Source organism: Chionomys nivalis, chromosome 12, assembly GCF_950005125.1.
Source record: "Chionomys nivalis chromosome 12, mChiNiv1.1, whole genome shotgun sequence".
NCBI lineage: Eukaryota > Metazoa > Chordata > Mammalia > Rodentia > Cricetidae > Chionomys > Chionomys nivalis.
The window spans coordinates 333,050-356,746 of record NC_080097.1 but is presented as its reverse complement, the minus strand read 5'-3'; the positions used below and the strand labels follow the sequence as shown (position 1 = coordinate 356,746).

General features: G+C 38.7%; 1 protein-coding gene across 5 annotated transcripts in view; it reads right to left on the bottom strand.

Moving 5' to 3' along the window:
* The window catches only part of LOC130884855 (fibroblast growth factor 14), a 989,760-nt gene extending 966,389 nt beyond the window's left edge, over positions 1-23,371 (bottom strand). For 4 of the 5 annotated variants that reach the window (XM_057786110.1, XM_057786112.1, XM_057786113.1 and 1 more), the window contains exon 1: positions 22,384-23,371. In XM_057786110.1, coding sequence (XP_057642093.1) covers positions 22,384-22,591 — 208 coding nt within the window. In that variant the 5' untranslated portion in view covers positions 22,592-23,371. The remainder of the gene's footprint in view (positions 1-22,383) is intronic. The other variant, XM_057786115.1, reaches the window with a different exon arrangement.
* Between the last annotated feature and the right edge of the window lie 326 nt (positions 23,372-23,697).

Below are 23,697 nucleotides of genomic sequence, written 5' to 3'. Positions count from 1 at the left end.
TACCTCATATATTTTCTTAAGAAAAATAAATATGACTGAAACTTTAAACTTCTAAAAGATGGCATATGTATATACATATATAAATATATGGGATATAAAGGAATCTTATATATGAGTCAGGCAACCCCTCCACTGAGACTAAAGTAAAATGTCTTAAAGTGACTCAATATATAGGTAATTTATGTAATTTTAACTATATTCCCAATAACTTGTATTAATTTACTCAAAATACAACCTTTCTGGTGAATTATGCTGATTTTACTGGACAAAGAGTTTTTGAGATATGAGAGGATCAACGAGCATTCATTTGCTAAATTCTACTTCAAGAAACTAAACTTTTTGTTTGTTTACTGGAAATAAAATAGAGTCTAGAGCCATGAAACAAAGCCAGAGTTCAACAAGACTGGCTGAATAACATCTGGTCAGCTATCTCAGCTCCATATATCCAAATGGAAGTAGAAATACAGAATGATGGGAAAGATCATTTATGCTGTTGAGAACTAATACCCTTAGTGCCCCACTGCCATGCTTATGCCCCCGAATGAAATCTACATCCACTGACTGATTTAATCTCCACTGCTGGGTTCCAGATTGGTCTAAGAGTAGATGCTGGTCTGGTAGCAGGACTAAATTTTTATGTTTCTTGTTCCCTAATCCTAATACTATGCATAATCAGAATTGTGATCAAATTGAGACAGTGTTCTCTGTGATAATGAATTGTGCTAGCTAGAGGCATTAAAGTCTATAGAGTCAACAATATCCAAGTATATTATAATAATAAATGATAACAATGTAGATAAAAAGACATTTTATTTAAAATATATGTGTAATATATGTCACATACGTGTTATATATGCATATTAACATACATGTGTTATTGTGTTATATACATATTAACATACATATGTACATGTGTATGTATGCAAATTGATCCTAATATATGCAAGCTATATTTTAAGTGAAATAAAATAAATACTTGAAGAAAGTAAGTCTACTTCTCTGGGAAGCTGCATTTGTTAGTATAAACTCTTGTTTCTGTTTTAGGATTGTATATTCCAAATTCCACTTATATAAACCTGAATTTCTTCCCTAAAACTTGACTGGTTGTTAGTTTGGAGGAAAATCAACTTCAGATCAGCAAAGAAATTGCCAATGCCATCTACTGTGTGTATGTGTATGCAGGTACATACTTGTGCAGGTCAAAGAACAAATTTATGGAGTGTGTGGACTCATTACACTGCAAGGGTCCTGAGAATGGAACTCAGGTTGAAAGGATCGCAAGGCAAACACTTGTCAACATTGCATCAACTCACTAATCCCTATCTGTCTCTTTTTTAAAATTACTCTTTCTACATTTAAAGATCAGCAACAGATTAAATCTATATACATAAAGTCAAATCATGGCCAAAATAATAGGGTATATTAATGTATGTTTTGTTTAAACAATTTTCTTACTTTACAGACTTCAAACTTGACTGAAATTCATGTTTAAATCTATTAACACTGAAGGTATAGTGTTGGGAATCCATTGCTCACAATGATAACCACACTTTCAGAAATAACTCAGCTGGTTCTGTTGTGGACAAAATTATTTGTTTCTAGGACCCTCTTGTGAACCCTTTCCCTTTGTAGCTCTGTTCTCTGTGCTCTTGGTCTTTCTAAAAATTCTCTCTGGTAGTTCTGTCCTATTTTATGCAGTACAAACTCTCTTCTGAGTTGGGCATACAACTACATAGTCTAACACTCTCTTAGGATTTATCTCCTCATTATAGAATTTCCAGGAAAAAAAAACACTATGGAATTCTATTAAGTAAAACAGTTCAACAGTCAAGAAAGTAACAAGTATCTTTGAGTGGAACTTAACAGAGACCAGAATTATATAGATTCCCTAGTAGGCAAACAGATAGAAACCATGGCTTTATGATAAACGTGGCAAATTTCCAAAACTGTTAGCTTTTCCTCGGTCACTTGACTAGAGACAACTGCCTGGCAGATTTTGTTTCCATCATCTAGTATACCCACCCATTCATCAAGTTATCGAGGTCTGCTCAGGACTTGTCACACAGCAATTCTGGACAAATCAACTATCTTAGTTGTCTTTAAACTGGCCTACCTTAAATTAGGGGAGGAGAACTTTCAGAGACTCTAAAACCCACAGCTCTAGAGAAGAGACTGGATTGTTTGACATCCTCACTCACACCTCTGCTTTATGAAAGGTCTTTTTCTCAGTATGTCTGCTGCATGTTTGTATTTCCTCAATCCCAGTAAAAGTCTTTCTTAACTAATGATTCTGTCTGTAGGGCTTGAGATTTCTCTGTGGCTATTACCTTCAAATTTTTCTGTCTTTTAATTCAGTTACTAGCAGAGAAAGTAAACACAATTCAGACCCATACACTATTATTTTCAGACTGTACCAACAGAATCCAAAAGCATATATGCTTCTATTATTAGATAAGCATATTGGTGTATATTTGTTTACTATCATCTATTGTCATCCCTAAGCAATTAGCACCCATCATGAGCCCAGAGAAACATTCTCAGTTGTCTGAAGTTGAAATGAGAACTAAATGTACAACGTTTAGCCTGTCCCCTCTCATGGTGGGATGCTGATTTATGGAGCAGAGTTTTTCTGCACAGACTGTGAAGCAGGCAAATGTAAGCTACACTTCACATACCTAGACAGAGTGCCCCTCCAAGGAATAAATAAATAGAGGATCCCAAATTATAAAGGAAAAAGCCAAAACTTGCATGATTAATTGAAAAAAATAAACTATGGTATAAGCAAAATCACCAATAGTAGAAGTTAGGCATAAACATGAACCATGAAGGAAAATGAGAGAAAACTCAAAGCCACAGATGAGAGTCTTTCTGATCCAAAGAAGAAAGGAAACAGGAATCTCTCAGAGGGCAAAAATAAAAGAAAGAGCTTTTTAAAAGCACTTAATTCATTTATAACTAAAAAAAAAAAGGCATCAGAGAAAGTGAATTATCCACAAAGTGTACCTCAAAGTATTTGAGGTAATTTTCATTGGATCAAAGTAATTATGAAATTATGAATGATGATAGCAATATAGAAAAGATATGAGAGTATAGATACCTATTTAAGGCTTCATAAATCATCACTTTGTGATGTATACATTACCAATAAGTTTTTTGAAAATATATGTGAAAAGAGATGTACTAATATTCCAGTACACATATTATTATGTTCTTTAAAAAGTCAGGAACAGTAAAAGAAAAACTATCTGCTTGCAGACAAATCTCACTGGGATCATCAAAACACAAAGTATTTTATGTTTCATAAGCACTAAGCCTTCATAAGTAAAAAGCCAGTTATGCCTAAAAAGTACAAAATGAGGATCAGGAAGAGAAGATGGTCTTTCTTAAGTCTCTAAATATGTCTACCATTAAGTTTTATTTAGACATTTTTTAAGCACAAGAATTTTTTAAAAAATATTTATTTATTTATTATGCATACAATATTCTGTCTGTGTGTATGTCTGCAGGCCAGAAGAGGGCACCAGACCTCATTACAGATGGTTGTGAGCCACCATGTGGTTGCTGGGAATTGGACTCAGGACCTTTGGAAGAGCAGGCAATGCTCTTAACCACTGAGCCATCTCTCCAGCCCTAGGCACAAGAATTTCTAAGGCAGCAAACCACAATGGTGGTTACTTTATGCTTTTGTCCAAAAAACACACAATGCTCTTAGTGAACTCAAATGTAAGCATTGGATTCTAAGTGATGATGTTTTCCATCATTGTTTGTAATAAATATATCACTCTAGTGGAGGATGTAAATAATGAACCACACATGTGTTGTCACAAAGAGTGTTAAAAAAATTCTGTCCTTCTTAATTTTGCTGTAAGATTAAAAGTTTTTCTTAAAATAGTCTTTAAAAGTGAATTTACTGGGCTGTGTCTATAGCTAAGTGGTATATTTTCTAAGACACACAAAACTTTTGGTTAACCCCCCCAAATCAAAAACAAGTCATAAAAAGTGTGTTTACTATCACAATTTATTTACTATAGCAGTAACTACATGGAAAAATCTTCAAAATTAATTTAGTACTAATTTTAGCACAGGCCTCCGTCTTAACAGAGAATACAAAAAATAAACTAATATTGCTACTGGCAAGGAAATCAGGAAAAAAGAGCTAGTAAATAGAGATCTGCATGATAGATTTTATATTAGTTATTCTATGTATATGTATTCTCTTCTGATCCCTGCAAATGAGTAAAAGTAGTATTTACTCTATCTCCTACCAAAAGCAAAACAAACAAAAAGAACCATGAAGCACAGACAAATCACAAATAGGATTTTAAAGCCTAACTTCAAAGGCTTTTTTATCAATGAAAATAAGAGGAATACACATTCATTTTCCAAATTTATATGATCCAGCGTTAATTATCTAAGAAAGTCAATAAACATGCATTTAGCTATCTGAAGAGATTCTGACTAAACTAAACCATGTAGATAAAGAGGACTGGTGGACACTTGGGCAAGTACAAGACAATAGAGTGTAAGGCATCTAGGTAGGAGTTGCTCCAAAACATTTATCTGTAGCATGGGAGAAGGAAAGTGTTTTGTTTTGTTTTGTTTTTTCTGTTCTGCAGTATATTTCCTGTTAATGTAAATTCAAAGTTCAGTGTTTTAAGCAATTTATTCTTCAGTATTAGATGAGCATCAACAAGAACCATCATTAAACCATTTATTTGGATCTTGAGTTCTGCTCCTAAGTTTATGTTGGAGATATCACCATTAATTTCAAGAAAATCAAAGTTACCTTATTAATTAAGCAAATTCACCCAATGTCAGGAAGTTTATCACAGGAAAAATAGAAAGGAGAGGTATCTTCATGTTTGCTTCTCTGATCTATCAGTGCACTTATCTATCTACCTACCTATCTATCTATCCATCCATCCATCCATCCATCCATCCATCCATCCATCCATCCATCTATCTATCTATCTATCTATCTATCTATCTATCTATCTATCTATCTATCTACAAATGACTCAATTCAAAGTGTTCAAGAATATAAGTGGAGGGGGTTAAAGAGATGGCTCAGAGGATAAGAGCACTGGCTGCTCTTCCAGAGGTCCTGAGTTCAATTCCCAGCAACCACATGGTGGCTCACAACCATCTATAATGAGAGATCTGCCACCCTCTTTGGAGGCAGAATGTTGTATACATAATAAATAAATAAATCTTTTTTAAAAAAGAATGTAAGTGGATATTTCACAAGAGGTGAATAAGAACATGGAAAGGCGCTCAGCATCACTAGTAATTAGGAAAACACAACCAAAAACCATAGAAACATACAAGCTCACATCCACTAAAAGGACTAGAATTTAAAAAAAAAAAAAGACAGTGACAAATATCATTAAAGATGTAGAGGAAATAGAATCCTCAGATGGTGTCATTTTAGGCAACCAAATTCAAACAACAAAAAGTTGCAAAAGTAGCTCAGTGGTAGAGCACCTGCCTATTATATTAGGCCCTGGGATCCATCCTCAGAACCAGTTACAATGAATGACAGCCTTCACAGATATCATCAGGCAGCTTTGTAGAATATAAGTCAATTTCTAGTCACAACTTGTTTTCCAGCTATTTACTGATCTGTTGTCATATACAAATGTGTCCAGCTGTTGTAGTTTGGAACTTAGTGTTTTCCAAAGGTTCAAGTAGTAAAGACTTTGTCTTCAGAAAGGTATAGTTGGAAGGAAGTGGAACCTTTAAGAGGGGTTCCCTAACCCACAGTCGTTGTATCACTGGGCCATACCAAAAAAAGATAATAGTAGTATTCCAACCCCTTCCTATTTTCTTGTACATGTACTGACACTGAAGTGAGTGTTTTTGTTCCACCCTGTTGTTCTGCCCAAATTTGTTCCCTCACTACAAGCCTAAAAGCAATAAGACTGATCACTCATGGTCTGAAAGCTCCACAACGCTAAGAATAAACCCTTTCTTTATAAGTTGATTGTCTTGACATTTGTTATAGTGGAGAAAGCTAACACAAAAATTTATTCTCAGATTTTAAGAACAATGAGCTCTTTAGTCCAAATTCATTGCTAATTTAGTCCAATGAATAGGATTTCATGACATTAATATTAATGATATGAGGAAAGGGGAATGGGGAAAAAACAGAGAAAGAGAAAAATCAATTTATTCCTTCACTGAAACATTGGAATATTCTGTTTGAAAACAAGATTCTTATAAAAGTAAGTTTACAGGACTTGGGACACTTTGCCAAGTGAGCCCCATATCAAACTGCAGATAGACCACCTAAAAGGACAAAAAGTGTTGCCAGGCTTGGTAGCACATATTCATAATTTCAGCATCCAGGAAGCTGAGGAGAGAGGATTTTAAGTTCAAGGACAATTTGGGCTACAATTAAATTCATGTCTTTAAAAAAAAGCAAAATAAAACAAAATTCAGGAATAGCTATGCATCTTAGTTAGGGTTTCTATGGCTGTGAAGAGACTCCATGACCACAGCAATTCTTAAAAAGAAAAATAATTAATAGAGGTGGATCACTTACAGTTCAGAGATTCAATCCATTATCATCATGGCGAGACATGGTTACCCTCCACCAAAGCCACACCTATTAATAGTGCTATTCCATTCCAAAGTGAATTATCTACTATGTATTCATAGCTATAAGTACATTTAAATACTTAGTGTTTGCCTGAAACTTAGGAGAGTACAAATCATAATTTAACCTGTGATGTGCTATGTTAAAAGTAGCACTTCACTATGCATTATGTAAATATGAACATTTTGCCTTAATGTTATATAACAATTAAGAAATAAAATGCTGTATTATTATCTGAAAATTGCTTTTCTGTAACTGAACCTGTTTCAGTATATTTATTAAAAGTAACAACTTCTACTGTTTCCCATAATATATTCATAAAGCATTTCTACCATTTAGCAGTGTTAAGGAGTATAAGAGAACCACAAAGATTTGTCTTACATTAAAATATTAACACTAAACTGAAAATTACAGTCAGACTGATATTAATATTTAGAGAGATAAATACTGCCTCTGTCTCTTTAGATAAGAAGAATGAAAAAGAAAAGCCAAAAGTTTCAAAGTTAACTGAATGACTGTAAACACCCTTACATGGGTTTCCAAAAGTCAGTAAGCACATGAGGGAATGGATATACTGATAGGCACATACCCAGAAGACACACAATGAACCATGAGCCTGATGTGGCAACTTTATTTGAGCAGAGTGCACATTGCACTTTTTAATTTAGAATTATGCTTAGGTAAAATAGTCAGACCCTTTCCTTGATGCCTCAGCATCAAGTCCTATGGCATTATGCAGTTAGACTATCCCTCTCTCCCTAATTTGAAAAAAAAAAAAGTTTGATTCAATCACTACTCACTCACCCACCAAACACAGAATTTGTATTTAAATGGTGATGTCTCCCAAAACATTATATCTGCCCTCATCACCACCTAAAAGAAACCTATTCCCAATCCTGTATATATGTGGCAATGTGTATATACCAGTCTTAGAAAACTCTGATCCTAGCTCTAAATCAAAGAAATTGCTACCTCTAATTTAAGTCCTTATTGGTTAGATACTTGTAAGATTTGCTATTTAATAGGTTATCATTTTTTAAATATCATGTTATGAACTTTGTACCATTTCAAACATTAGAACATCTAGGACAAAGATATTGATCCCCTAATATATAATTCAAATTGTGTAACCAAAAGAGTACAAGATAAACATTTATTCCCAAAAGTATTCCTGTAGTAAACTGTTCCTTAATGTATATTTCCACTAACAATAGCCAACACTGTTGGAAACAGAATAACACCTTAAATTACTGCAGAAAAAGATGCCTATAATGCTTAATATTGTCAGGTTGGTGGACCTTTGAATCACCTAAAATACACATCTCTAAATGTGTTTGGAAGGCAGTTTCCATAGAGGTTTAATTGAGGAAGAAAGATCCACCATGAACATGAGAAGCACTTTTCTAGGGGCTAGAGTCCCAGGTTAAGTAAAAATAAAAGAATGAGGAGCAGTAGTATTCATCAACCTCTGTTTCCTGGTTGCCAATATAATGTGATCCATAGACTCATGCTCCCACTATAATGACTATACCTTCAAATTATGAGCCACAATAAACATTTTCTCCCTTAAGTTTCTTCTTATCAGATATTTGGTCACACTAAGGAGAAAACACTACAATACAAAAATGGTGCAAGTTGGTGAAAGAGTTCTTGTGTACAAATAATCTGTTGACATTTTTATTCCTTTCCAGGTGAATGTTTCAGTAGAAAACATCACTTTACAAAATAGCAGGTGGCTATCAGAGGAGAAAGTAAGTACATAGTTGTTCATTCCACAATGTGAAGACTCATTCTCTCCTTATTTAGAAAGTGATAAGATCTAGAGATATGGCCCCAAACTATGTCACAATGTGCATAACTACCTTTCAGCTTCGTGACTATGAAGGACATGAACTCAGCCACTAACTACAGGTCCCACTTTACAAGTTCAACATATTATCTATGACTTTAATGGTAATATAGCCTCAATGTATGCTTCAAAATTATGGAGAATGCTATGGAGTTCATGAGAATCACAGCAAAGAGTTCTTTTGTGAAAATATATTTAAGGACAAAATATCTACCCCATCACTCCAACCCTTGTAACAGCTTCTGAACCAGACAATCATTACAAGGATATATAAACAAACCTTCTTGTAATCAATGGACAGTATCTCCCCATGATGTGAGAACATATTTGTTTCCTAGCCAGTATAACAAGCACAATGTTCTTATGCTCAAACAGACACCTTTGTTAGAAGCCTTTTAAAAGTCTAGTGTTTTCTAAACTTATATCCTAGCCGCTACAGAGATACACCTTGTACAGATGTCTATTGGGTCACTGGACATTGCTTCTGAGGAACATATGGGACACAATGAGAAGTTGAGGATGTGAAGCGCAGCCTGCCTGTTATTCTGGAGCAGTAAAGCCCTTTGTGTGTGTTCCAGTAGTCCCCTTTCTTACAGTAGCATCTTTGTAACCTGTGAAAAGCTTGAAAATTCCATACACTGAACAACTTATGCCTGTTAGCTTCAATTTATTCAATTAGAATGTTCCTGTTTACACAGTAAAACCCAAAACTTTACCATTAAATCCTACCAGTCTAAAAACAGTGACACAGATGGGCCTCAAAAACATGAAGTGACATCACTCTCTGAAGAAGTTACTCTTACCTGAAGATCTTACAGAATAATTAACTTCTAGAACTTTTGTCATTGGTCATTGTGGTAACTGAGAATGTTTCAAATGGAACCAAAATTGTCTTTTCCTATTTTTTTTTTTTTTTTGAGACAGGCTTTCTCCGTAGCATTTTGGTTCCTGTCCTGGAACTAGCTCTTGTAGACCAGGCTTGCCTCGAACTCACAGAGATCTGCCTGCCTCTGCCTCCTGAGTGCTGGGATTAAAGGCGTGCGCCACCACCGCCCGGCCTTTTCCTATTTTTAATCCTATATAAAAGTCATTTACTTTTTTTCTTTTCCTCCTCCCCTCCTCCCACTTCCCTCCCCTCCTCCCACTTCCCTTCCCTCCTCCCACTTCCCCTCCCCCTCCCTCTCCAGTCCAAGGAGCAGTCAGTAACCTTTGCATCTGGTCTAACACCTTTGTGATTACTTGTAAAACTTTTAGAATGTATTCTTAACAATCCTGAAGCACATTTAATAAAAACTCGGAGACAGATATTGCGGTTCAACCTGAAGACCAAAAAAAGGAAAGACTGAGAGCTGTCTCCTCTCATTTTATAATCTTCTCTAGTTCTTGGATTAAGGGTGTAAACCACTACCACCTGGTTTCAATGGCAAGCTAATGAGGCTACTGGGATTAAAGGCATGTGTCATTGCTGCCTGGTCTGTAAAACTGACAAGCACAGCTGTTTTACTTTTCTGATCTTCCGGCAAGCTTTATTTATTAAAATGCAAATGAAATGCCACTACCTAGTCGACTAGTTTCCACTAGCCCTAAAGCTAAAAATGTTATAACATTGAAAACCGCTATCTCCCGCTGATCCAGTATTTACTAAATGTGCTAACTTATTGTTTTTTTAAGTTGTGACTACAAAGGTTAATGTAACCTTTTCCACAGATGAACAAGTTATTCAGGGTCACCAGAATCCGTGTTCTCACTTATATTTAGCTAGGAAGACATCATTTCGATCAAGGGCAATGTTGTACTTTAACAAAAGCATTATGCTGACTGAAAGAAACAAATTGAAATGTGAGAGTTTTTTGATTTAGTGATGGAATATTCAACTACAGCTTAAATTAGACGGAGAAATTAGAACGCTTATGAAAGAGAAAGGAGAATTTGTTCCCTTGAGTGATCAGTAATGGTCTAAATCCTGATTTGATTATTGGTTATCATTATAACCCATAACTGTCAAAATGCATCAAGCTATGAATAATGTGTATTTAGATTAATTTAAACCATATCCCGAAAAGTAATCATTAAAATTTTCTAGGTTTATAAAGGTTGAATTTGTAACAGTTCATATTAGCTTCAGGTCAAAATGACTCACAAAACCACAAGGACAAATATTGATGACTTTTACATAGATAATGCCTAACAGGCTTTGTAAAGGGGCAGCTGTAGTGTAGGAATTTAAGGTTATTTACTCCAGAGTTAGATCACTTTGGTGTTTACTTGGATTTTTCACTTACCAGTCTGGAGGCTCCTAAACTCTTTATTCTTAGACTTTACAATTTTTATTGTATTTTTTGTTCTTTATACAATAAAATACGGTATTAAGCCTCTATCTCCTGCTTCTAACTCCTATATTCCCTTCAAGATGCTCCCCCCAACTTCATTTCTTTTTTCCCCTCTTTCTGATAGCCCACTAAGTCTAGTTAGTGCTGCCCAAATGCCCAAGGGTAGAGGGCCATCCATTGGAGCATGAGAAACTTATCAATGGCTACACTCTAAAACATAAATAAATTATAGTCCGTCCTCAAACAGCTGTCAACTGACAATTTCTTCTCAGCAAATCAACAAGTCTGATATTGCTATAGCGAATGAAGATAAACCTCCACGCCACATTAAATTGGTTACTGTGCCCTTAAACAGTTTATAACATTCATCATTTATTTTATTCAAAGAATCTCCTATACTATCACACAGTGTATTCATCTACCAAAATACTCCATAGTATCACCTAAAATTAATAATTTTTATATTTTTATTTAATTAACTTTTTAGTCTTCTATTTAATATCAATTGTCATATATGTAGAATGCAAGGAATTTTACTTCATTCAGTTGCCATGTAAATAGGAAAATATCTTTTTTCTTTTTATTATTATTATTATTATTAGGAAAATATTTTTAATTTAATTAAAAAATCTAAAGGCCTAAGAAATGAGCCATAGTGATTAAAAAAAAGGGAAAACTTGGGCATATTTCATTTCTGCTTTCAATTAACCTTGAGAGAAAACTGTAATACAGAATGATAATGACTGCTGAATGTTTAATTAGCAAACTTAGCAAGGTCTCCCAGTAAACACAGCCTTTCTTTGCTTAAAACTTATAGCACTTGATGTTCAAGAGGAACACAATGAAAGAAGACAAGGTTCAGACTGTTTTTATTTTAATCCCACAATTAGAGAATATTATTTTTGTTTTGGTTTTAAATCCTATTATTTTAGAAGTTACATTGCAATACTGTACTACATACAGAAAGTAGGAAGAACAGAGATGGTGAATCCTTCCAAGCTACACTTTGTCTAAGAGGCAGTTTTGCAGAAAAGGCTATGGCTCACTTCAGTGATCCACTATAATTGCTCAGACAACAAAATGCTACAGAAGGGAAAAGACATTTTAATTACAAGCATCTTCATTTACATCTGGGAAGCAAGAATACACTACGTATACAAATCCAGCAAGGTTTGGGCTTCTTTCTCCTTTCCTGACAGACTGGAACAATCATCTGAAAACCTGGCTTTTAATTGTACTGCTTTGCTCCTCAAATTGAACAATGTCTGTACAAAAATGCCTTCTATTGACAGAGAACTGTATACAACCATAAAAAACACTGGCTTGTCTTCATTATAAAGCATTTTCCATCCCTATGATTTTCAGAGTAAAATCAATAAGAATTAACTAATTATCTACAGAAAGGTTCCCAGTAATTTAAGTTTTGACTTAGAAACCTGTCAAAGTCAGACAGATCAATGGAATCAACTTGAAGACTATGACATAAATCTGCACACCTATGAACACCTGATTTTTGACAACTAAGATAAAGTTATACAATGGAAAAAAAAGAATCATCTTCAACAAAGTGTGCTGGCATAACTGGATGTTGGCATGTAGAAGAATGCAAATAGATCCATATCTAACACCTCACACAAAACTTAAGTTCAAGTAAATCAAAGACCTCCACATAAATCCAGTTACATTGAACCTGACAGAAGAGAAAGTGGTAGCCTTGAATACATTTGCACAAGTGACTACTTCCTGAATATAACACTGGTAGCACAGACATTGAGACTGAGAATTAATAAATGGGACCTCCTGAGACTGAAAAATTTCTCTAAGGCAAGAGGCACTGTCAATATGACAAAACAACAGCTTACAGAATGGGAAAATATCTTCACCAACCCCACATCTAACAGAGGGCTGATCTCCAAAATAAAAAACTCAGGAAATTAGACATCAAAATACCAAATAATCCAATTAAAAGTGGTATACAGATCTAAACAGAGGATTCTCAACAGAAGAATCTCAAATGGCTCAAATACACTTAAAGAATTGCTCAACATCCTTAGTCATGAGGGAAATGCAAATCAAAATGACTCTGAGATACCATCTTACACCTGTCAGTATGGCTAAGATCAAAAACACTGATGGCAGCTTATGTAGGAAAGGATGTGGAGTAAGGGAAACACTACTCCACTGCTGGTGGGAGCATAAACTTGTACAGCCACTTTAGAAATCAATATGGTGGTTTTTCCAGAAAGTTGGGAATCAATCTACCCCAAGACCCAACTATACCCAAAGGATTCTCAATCATACCATAAGGACAATTACTCAACTATGTTCAAAGCAGTATTATTCATAATAGCCAGAACCTGGAAACAACCTAGATGCCCCTCAACTGAAGACTAGCTAAGGAAAATGTGGTATGTTTACACAATGGAGTATTGCTCACCTGTAAAAGCAATGATCTCATGAACTTTACAGGCAAATAGATACAACTAAAAAAAAATCATTCTGAGTGAAGTAACCGAGACCCAGAAAAACAAACATGGTATCTACTCACCCATAAGTAGGTAATATGAGCAAAGTATAGGAGAGCCAACCTACAATCCACAGCCCCAGACAGACTAGATAACAAAGAGAGTGCCAAAGAGGAGGTATGGATGTCCCAGGGAAGGGAAAATAGAGGAGATTTCTTAGGTGAGGGGTAGAGGGATGGGAACTTGAGGGAGTCAGTTGGGCAGGCTGGGTGCAGGTTGGGGACAGAAAGGAGGGGGAGAGTAATGAAAGAGAAGTCTTGATGGGGACCCATTTTGAGGTTTAGGAGAAACCTGGTGCCAGAGAAACCCCCAGGAATCCACAAGGATGACCCCAGGTAAAACTCCCGACAATAGTAGAGAGGGTGCCTGAACGGACCATCTACTATGATCAGACTACCCCAATTGTCTGTCATCAGAGAGGTTTTATCCAGTAGCTGATGGAAGTAGATGCAGAGATCCACATCCAAGCACTGAAGCAAGCTCTGGGAGTCCTCCTGAAGAAAGGGAGGATGCTCTCTGGACCAGCACTTAAGCAACCTGCGTGGAACCAACCTCGGCCCTCTGCATGGTTGTGACAGTCGTGTGACTTGGTCTGTTTGTAAGGCCCTAGCAGTGGGGTCAGGACCTGTCCCTGACAATTAGTTGGCTTTTGGGAACCTGTTCTTCATTCTGGAATACCTCACCCAGCCTTGATGCAGGCAGCGGAGCTTGGTCCTGCCTCAACCTGATCTGTCATGCCCATGGGAGGCCTGCCCTTTTCTGAATAGAGATGAAGGAGGAGTAGATAGAGGAGATAGATTAGAGGTGGGGAGAGAAGAGGATAGGAGGCAGGGGAAACTATGGTCAGTATATAAAATAAATGAAATAAATATTAATAATAAAAAGAAACCTGTCAAAGTTTCTGACTTGTTACTAAGTTTCTTGGCTCCTCAACAGGACAGTCTGGACACTTTTCAGGTTTCAAAGCAAAATCAGTGTATTACTGACAAACTGCTGAAGGCTTAAAGCCTACAGACAGAAAGTTCTAGACTCCGTTGACTTTCTTTACAAATTCACTGTTTCACTCAGACTGACTCCACTTCCTCTCCAGAGCCTTCCTTGGGACCCACAGCATCTCTTAGAATATTATTTGCTTTCTTTATGCCCTTTCTTCAGTCTTGCCTGTCTCAAAGCTGTTTTCCACACTGTGGCATAAGGGCTGCCGCAATGACACATGATCTGTTCTTCTTTACCTTCTGACTGCACCACTTCCCACTCCCTATTCACAGCCCTACTCTCACTTTAGTTCTTAGTAGACTATGCTTATGTGCTCAAAGCTTAAACCATGCTGATTTTTTCATGCCAGTCCATCTTGAGCCTTCCTCTAGTGACTAACTCCTAACCAGTCATCATAATTCATTTTTGTTCACTATAACAAGCCTTCTATATTGTCATTGTTGATCCTTAGCTTTTCTTTCTCTGCCTACAGCTCTGAGCTAGTATTGAGCCAGCTTTGTGTCTACTCTAAAATTCTTCATGCTAGAACTCTTCATCTTGCTTCTTCTGCAGCAACACCTGAAGCAAAGAAGAACTTTTTAAGTTTATTAAGTTTAGAAAACAGTGTGCTGGATACCTGCCTCTAATGCCAGTACTCTATTGAGGCAAGAGAATGGTGAGACTATGTTAGTCTGGAATACACAGCAAAAGAGAAGGGGGCGGGGGATGGATAATGTATGCTTAACAAAGAACCTGTGGTCCTGAACAACTTCATAAATTTCGGAGTTGGAAGTATACCTGAGAATTCTCCTTTTTAAACTAATAACTGAGATGTTTAAACCCAAAGAGGAAGGTGGGGCAGTGCATTCATCCCATCCTTCAAAATGCTTAGCCGTTCCCCCAGGGAAAGGCATCTTGACAGAATGGGTCAAGTGGTAACACCATCTTAACAGCAAACTCACAGCTCTAGGAAAGATTTGAGTAGCTCTTTGTCGTTTCTTTTTCCAGGTCTGAGGGGCACTGTCTGTGTTTGTGCCTATGGTTATGAACCAGCTTTGCAGTCACTAGTATTCCCAGTGAGAAGCCGACACACTAGGAAGAGGAGCAAGCCGTTCATGAGCTTGAAGGTGGCCCCACATCTGATAAGTACTAATTTTAAAACGCAGCTTAGATGTAGTCAACATGGACACAGGGAAGGGGACAGGGGAGACGGGAGTAGACTAAATTAACGGTTTCAGAAATCAAAACTATGCAAGGTGGTACTGCTTTTAAAATATTCTTAATCAAATCCATTCAGACTGCACCCAGACTGGAACACAGAAAACTTCGGAATGTATGCAAGTCTCCTGAAAGTGAATGAGGAAACAGAGCCTAGAATTGGACTCTGAAACAGGCTCCCAATCTCTGGCTTACACACAAAGAGGAGACAGCCCAGCTCCCTTCTGCAGCATATTCTCTTTAAAACAGCCTAGGAGAGGAACTGGCAGAGGTGGCCACCTGTGGGCTGGGACCAAGGTTCAGTTCTTGAGCTGTCATCAGCAGGTGGAGCTCCCCTACCCTCGGGTCCACAGGGCAACCATGCTTCCCGCGCCAGGAAGGAATTGGGCAGAACAGCTGCCACAGGCCTTATCCTTGCTCACTAGTTGCTCTAGTCCCAGGATCCTGGCTACTGAAGTTCCCATAGCAACCACAGCACCGGCAAAGGGGCCACCGAGACGCTCTAGGGGTCAGAGGTCATCTCCGTGGCAACAGAAACTTCCTGCGCGAAGGCGGCTACAGCGGCAGCTTCAGCCCCATTGCGCTGCTTAGCAGAGCCCCTGAGACTCGAACCTGCGAGTCTCAGTCCAGCAACCCTAGGAGAGGTGGGACTACTGGGTCAGGCCAGAAGGAAGCCTGCCCCTCGCAGCAGTCAGATCTCCAACGGGTTTCCACGTTGTGAACAGGTGCAGAGTTTAAGGCTTTGAACAGAACAAACAATGTTAACAGTTCTCTGGAGACCAGGGGCCTCCACCCAAATCCATAGCTTCTACCAAGCTTTGTAGTCGCTGCTGCCTGATACATACTCCAAGCCTCTCATTCATTCCAAGGGCACTGTGTCCCAGCATCCTCCATCTTACTAAAGTGGCTCCTGGATAAAAGCAGACTAGTTTGGTAGTTGGTAGTGGATGGAGCAAAAAAGTTGGAAAATCACCATTTTTTTTAAGCTGCAAAAGAAATACTAGAAGTGAGAAGGTTGCTTTAGAGACAGCTGTCAACTCAACAATGACAACAAATAAATAGATAAGTAGATAAATAAATAGATAATAAACAAGTAGATAGGTGGATAGCTAGATGATAAATAAATGTCACAAAGAAGGGTCCTAGGTTTTGCCTTAGAGAAAGGAGCTCCAAAGAGAAAAAGAAGAACAAAACACTCAACTTTTGAGAAAAAGAAAGAAGAAAGGACCAGAAAATAAAATGAAGCAGACCTTGCCACATAGGGTACTGGAAGTGCTTCAAACTTCATTTGTGATTTTTAGGGGCAAGTTTGACAGAGCGCATGCAATAATCCCATGACTTGGGTTTTTAGAGAAGGGTCAAGTATGAGGAATAGCCTGCAGGCCTCAGGTTTTTTGGATTCAGGACACTTCTGTAAAATCACTCAGGTATCCAAAGAGCCAGACATTGATGTCATTGCTGGCATTTTTGCTTACCTACTTATATTTGTGTGTTTAGTTCAGTTTAGTTTTGTTCTCATCATTCAGAAAAGAAGTGAACACTGAATAAACCTGACCAGCTATCATACTGACAGTGACAGAGTTCCATGGTTCAGCTTTTAGAACTATCACCTTTTCACTATTCATCTTACTTAGTGTTTCCAAGTGTGCTCCATATTACAAGCAGACTCTTTGTCAGGAAACAGGAAGTGCACTAATATCCAAAACCACTGTCAGTGCTTTCTATATAACATGTTCTCTGTAAGCCTGTTCCTTGTTCTTCTTTTTGACCTCCATGTTCAAAAATCCTAGAAGTTCCTCTTTTTAACTTCCCTAACCACCTTTGACCAAGTAAAAGCATTATTTTGTAGCAATTGGAAAAACACACAGAGAGAACATAAGGATTAGTGACTCTTCCAAAGTAGAATAGCAAAATTCTGGAACTGCATCTCAGGAAATTTAAGAAATTGAGGCATCTTACTCATAAAATGCCCAAAAAGTCAATGCCCAGGTTCAACTCAGATCTGGATCTACACACAAACCAAAGTTAAGGAACAATGTATCTATCCCTGACCCACATTGACTTGAGGGTAGGGCTAAGTTGGACTCAAATTTTTTATTTGTTATTTAACTCTAGGTACAATGCAGTGACTGTTTTAAACTACTCAGAGGCAGAACGTGTTTGCCCCACTCTTCAAGAAACACAATAGTTCCCTGTAAAGCATAAGAAACTATCTGGGAAAAAATGCTTCCATTTTGATACATATACATAGCATTTATAGAAAACTTATGAGTCAGGGTGAGTGAGGCATGATGCCAAAATTAGCAAAGGAGCAAAAACATTGGTTGTTGTCCTTGTTACTATTTGTATAAAACCACAGAAGTTTCCAATGCGTGTCTTGTTAAATTATGGATATTTTGGAAAGTGAAGCACAGTATACAGTTAGCTTTAGTACATTCAAAGAGTGATGCATCATTTGAACAACATCATCTTCATTATTGAAGGTGAGTGCACATTATTAGGTGTTGATAACAAGTTTTATACTTGTTAACTTGGATGTTAACATCTAGAAAAGAAAAGGAAATCCATTCTTTTTGCAATTCAGTTCTTAGAAATTCTTTAGAATTTGCTAAAAATGTCACCTTTGGTTCATAAAATGCCACTGCTCATTATGGCTCACTTTACCACCTCAGCAACTAAAACTTTCTGGGTGGAATCCAGACCCAACTCAGTTTAAGAAGGTTACAAGAACTTTCCACCTGTTTCTTGTTCTATCTATGCTATCTGAATTTGATGTCTTCATTTGCTGCACACTTGGTGTTTAGAAATGCAGGTCTTGCCAGTTTGTGGCTCACCCAGCTCTACAGAACTCTTAAATAAGACTTCAGGGTGAGAATGATGGAAAGAGGGTGCTTATTCTTTCTTCCTTCCCTATCTCCCTATTTTCTCACTTCAAAAAGCTCTGACAGAACACCAAAGCCATGAGTCTGTGCAATGTTCCCAGAACATTATATAGAACCATGTCTAAGTAATTTGCTTCCTATATATCCTCCTACCACAAACATGTGTATTCAAGAATATTCTCGCTGGGCGGTGGTGGCGCATGCCTTTAATCCCAGCACTCGGGAGGCAGAGGCAGGCGGATCTCTGTGAGTTTGAGTCCAGCCTGGTCTACAAGAGCTAATTCCAGGACAGGAACCAAAAGCTACGGAGAAACCCTGTCTCGAAAATTCCAAAAAAAAAAAAAAAAAAAAAGAATATTCTCACACATTGTAAAGTATTTCCAAATATGAGTTTTCCAAAGTGTTAGCATGGTGAAGAGGCTTTGGGGTCTTTTATGTAGTGTATTGAGTACAGCGTGTGAAAGAGTCCCTGGCTTCCTTTGCTTGTTTTATAGATCTGAAGAGGCAGCATGACACAACCTTATGCTTATCACTCATATTATTACCTTATAATTCTTTGCTTCAAGAGCAGTGACCTAGATTATTTTCTAAACCAGCCTGTTACTGGTCATTCTAAACTATTTCACTGGTTAAAAAAAATAATAATACCAAACCTTCTCCAGAAAAAAATAATCACCTTGTACTTAGTATGCTTCCTATTTAATTATTTGCCTAAAATACAGTCACCTTTCATGACTCATACAGCAAAACCTACAGCAGGTAACATTTCTTCTAAATGCACAGCTATTGCTCAGCTAGGAAATAGCAGAAAGTAGGACATTTGAGCACGTGTGTGCATCCAAATGTGCTCTCTGATAATCACTGCACTTTGAAGCACTAGATACTTTTGCGAAATAAGTAGATTTTACTTTACATTCAAACATTGTAAACTATTGTGATTTAGTTTTTAAAAGAATATGTAACACAAATACATGCTGCATTTCTCTTCTCATTAGAGATCATGTAACACAACTACAGGACAAAGTAGTAAATCCTTCCCTTTATTATCTGTTTATTTTTACACTAACCTGCTCTAAAACCTTTAGCCCAACTCCCCATACATGTTGATGATTTCAAGAACTAAAAATAATCAGTAAATTATGTTATAACTTGCAAAAATAGAGAAGAAAGATCAACTTAAAATATGTCTCTGAAATAATAAAGAATGCTTTGCATCAATTCCCTAGTGCTTGGCAGAATTCTGTCAAGATTTTTCATTTGAAACCAGTTAATTGTCCTCCTTTTAGATTTAAGATAATATAATAGGCAGCAGTCAATCTGTTCTTTTTGCTTTTAACAGTTAAGAGGAGTTTAGTCCTTGTTTTATTTTTATTACCCAATTAATTTCTTAGTTGTATTGCTATCTTGGGATCAAAAGGCTGCAAATGATTATAGGTTTTGGGTTAATAGCAGGAAAATAGACCTCACCAAGTACAATATTCATAGGAAATGGCAGGCATGGGTTTGAGTACAGCTGAAATGATCAAAGCCTTTTAAATAACAGTTGCATAGTTTGATGCATCAATGTTCTATTTTTTTTTTTAAATCTCCTAAATTCTCAGACTTCCAATTTGGACTCAAATCTCTGGCAATCTAAGACTTAACTATCCTATTAGACTATGTGATGATGTCGTCAGACGTACCATAAGTTAACCCATCACTTCACACTCAAGTGAAATATAAGCTGCAAAATAAATTGCTCTTAAAATAAATAGTCATTTGTTTAGTGCCTTCCAAAAAACTTTGGAGAGAGAAAACTACTCTAGAGAGAAGAAAGTAGGTGGGGGGGAGTACAATAAAAAGATATTGAGCTGAGTGGTGGTGGGTTGGCATTTCCAGTAAAAATTATTTACAATAAAAACATAAAGACCTCGGAACAAACTTTTTGTTTTTTCCTGCTGAATTATTTCCCACTCACCAAACAATATTTTGGAAGGATTGACTTCAAGGTACCTAGACAAATAGCCAAGTCTCAAAAAAAGAAGATTTTTTTTTTTAAAACTGTGTTCCTTTCTCAGAAGAGAGCTAAATCTTTTCACAGAAAAACACAAGGTTTATACCCTGTGACCTGTCCCACTTTGGGAAGTCCTGCAGGCAGTATTTTCATGTCCAGGACATGAACCAGTGCTGTAGATGTAGGTGGGTAATTGAACCAGGCATCTATAGTGTTAGACTGGATGCCAAGAACCAGGAGTATACCCTGGGCCTGAATCAGCAAGGCTCATCTAAGTAAAGTGTCCAGTCTCCTGTCCCTTTAGACAAGTCTCAAGATGAGAACACCATACCAGAGTCACTAAACATTGGCTAGTTAAGGAACAGAAGAGTAAAAGGACAGGAGACAGTGAAGGAGGCTGGTTAGACAGAGTGTGGATCTAGAACTTAGGGACCCTGGTTGTAGGGTAGAGGCAACAACTCCACTGCAGCAGGGAACCTTCCTGGAAGCCAATAGCTGCTTCCTCCCAGAACCTCCACAGTCCTCTAAGCTTCCCAGCTAGAAGCAACTTCCCTTGGCCTGAGCATAGGAACATCTGCCCTTTTGGACACTCTTTAACAACTGTCATGCACCTTGCCTTTTGCTGCAGAAGTGGTGGCTGCAAAGCGTCCGAGACCTCCACACCCACTGCCTCCAACCCCGCCCACCCACGCTCCTCTGTTCTCCCTGCAGCCACAGGACCGCAGCCCCCTCCGCTCGCGTCATCCAGGCAATGCTACATTTGCTAGGTTCAGAGGCTGGGAGCGAGCAGCCACTTGCTGCCCGTTCGTGGGAGGTCTGGATGCCAGCGTGGCTGGCTCTGAGCTCCAGGTGTCAGGGCGGCCGCGGAGAGCCATGATCTAGTGCGCCGCAGTGCCAGCCTTAATCGCCCCGCTGCGGCCGCAGGACAGATGATTCCCCCGCCCTCCAGCACGACTACAAACCAAAAAAAGAAAAAAAGAAAAGAGCTCCAGGTCTCTTCCCACACAATGCCAGCCAGGGATGCCGCACACTCCTTGTGGACAGCAGGACTGATTTAGGAAAAGACTTCACCCAGTCTCCTTTGAGACAGCTGCCACCACCAGGCAGCCCTCCGAGCCTGGCTGCCTGAGGGTTACTCGCCCACAACTCCGTTAGTCCCAAACGCCTCATACTAGACACAGGGAAGTAAACCCCTGGGACAGACTCCCCAAATCACCTGCATTTGCATTTCTTATGTAATATACTGCAAGTTTTCCTGGTTGGAGCCCTTTGAAATCTAGGCGCATGATCTCCAGGAGGCATAAGTCAGGGACCCGCTGGTCATTCTGGGACCCACACACAGGGTTTCCACGCGGGATTTTAAAGGGGGAAGGGACTTAAATGGCATATACTAGAGGTATATGGGCTTGTCCTCTGGGTCCTGGTTCCCCCAGGCACAAGCCCTGCTCCAGTGTTGACTGTTCACAGGCTGGATGTGTTAGAGGCAGACTAGGGAATGAGTTAATAACACCCAGAGCTGGACGGGGGAGGGAGGTGGGGGCTGACGGACGAGCCAGGTCATGAGGGAGGGGGCGCTTTTACTTTGCTAAAGGTGATGGGGTGGCGAATATTGTGCAAGCTAATCAGAAAGTCTAAAGCTACGTCTCCGGAGGAGCAGAAGTAAGGCAAGCTCTCCGCTCTTTCTCCTGGCACAGCCATAAGCCATAAGCCCTACAATATTCCACCAGACACGGGAGACCAAATCCATTTAGTGGGGGGATTCTAAAAAAGTTTCCTCCTCCCTCCTAGTGATGGATCGTGTCACAGCTAGGAGCTGTTGATCAGGGTTTTCGGGTCGGGAGGACGTAGATCCGGCGGTGGCTACTTGTTTATTCATGCAACACCTCTGTATGCAACACTGTCCGGGTTCCTTGCATGTTCCCTGGCCTGCATAGCAAAATTGCAGACCTAGCTCGGTAAGCAACAGACAGGGTATTACGAGGAAAAACAGAATATGATGCATGCTTTGCTTACCAGTTGGGTTCTTGTTTTTCTTAAGACTCTTGCCACAAAGACACTGCAGCATATGCGTTCCTTTGCTGAAAATGTTCCAAAGAAACCACATTGATTTGGGCGAAAAGCAACCCAGCAGCTTAGACACCCTGAGAAAGAAGAGGCCCTTGTGGTTGCATAATAATAACTTGAAATCAGTTCTCCTGAAGAGGGGCACCGGTTTTACCATAGGAAAAACGTTAATATTCCGGATCTTCTCCCAGTTTTTTCCCCTCACGTGGTATATCTCTTTGAGACTTCTCAGCGACTGTTTTTTCTCGGCCAGGGTGAATGATTTATCCCCTCTTGATCACCACTGGATCATGACCAAAGGGTTGGAGAGAAAAAAAATCCTTTTTCACATGAAGCCAAACCAAAAAAAGCAAAGAAATCCCAACCGAGACCAGAACTAATCAGGAAGAATAGTAATGCACAAAAGATCCCCAAAGAGAAAATCATAGCCTTTTACTCAATGGAACTGAGGATGGGCGGATCTGCAGAAGGCAAGCCGGATTCATCTTAGCGAGAGAAGTCTGCCATTGTGTAGCCCCTAGGAGAGAAGGAAAAAAAGGAGGTGGGGGGTGGAAATAAAAAAGGAAGAAAGAAAAGAAAGAAAGAAATAAAAACAAAACACCACCACACACACTCATACACCAATACCACCTCCTAAATGGATCTGACAGCCAAAGACTGAGCCTTCTCTCTGCCGCGGCCAATTTTTTTCTTTTTTCTTTCTTTTTTTTTTTTTTTTAAGTAAGCAGTCACCAGAGCTCCGTGGGGTTGGACTGAAACTGCAGTTCTTAATCACGAAGAGAAGATGTAATATAGATGCCCCCTCCCCTTGTCAGTCTCGTAGTAGGTAGAAAGCGCCACAAATTTCCTTCCTCCTTCTTTACACTCTTCCTTCCAGTCTCCAGGCACCGCGAGCATGAGGAAAATCTCTTCTCCGTATTTCTCGCCCAGCCTTGGCTGTGAGTTACAGGCATTGGAGGGAGGAGGAGTTGAAGTTTGCATTGAAAAGACTGGCTTTCCATGACGTAGCCACGTGCTTTCAGACCCGTCACCAGTGAGGTGCCTCAACCAGCCTTGGGAGGGACTGTCACTGCAGTGTGTGCCACCCCTCCAGAGTGCTCCCCTCCGCCAACTCCAGACACGCGATCCAACCCCAGAGACCCTCTTCCTCCTCACCCAGCTCATAGGCCTGCTGCTGGCTCTCATCCTGCTGTTAAAAATGAATTTAAAAAGTATAATTAACAATTATAATGAGCAAACCTTAGAAAATACACGGGGGAGGAG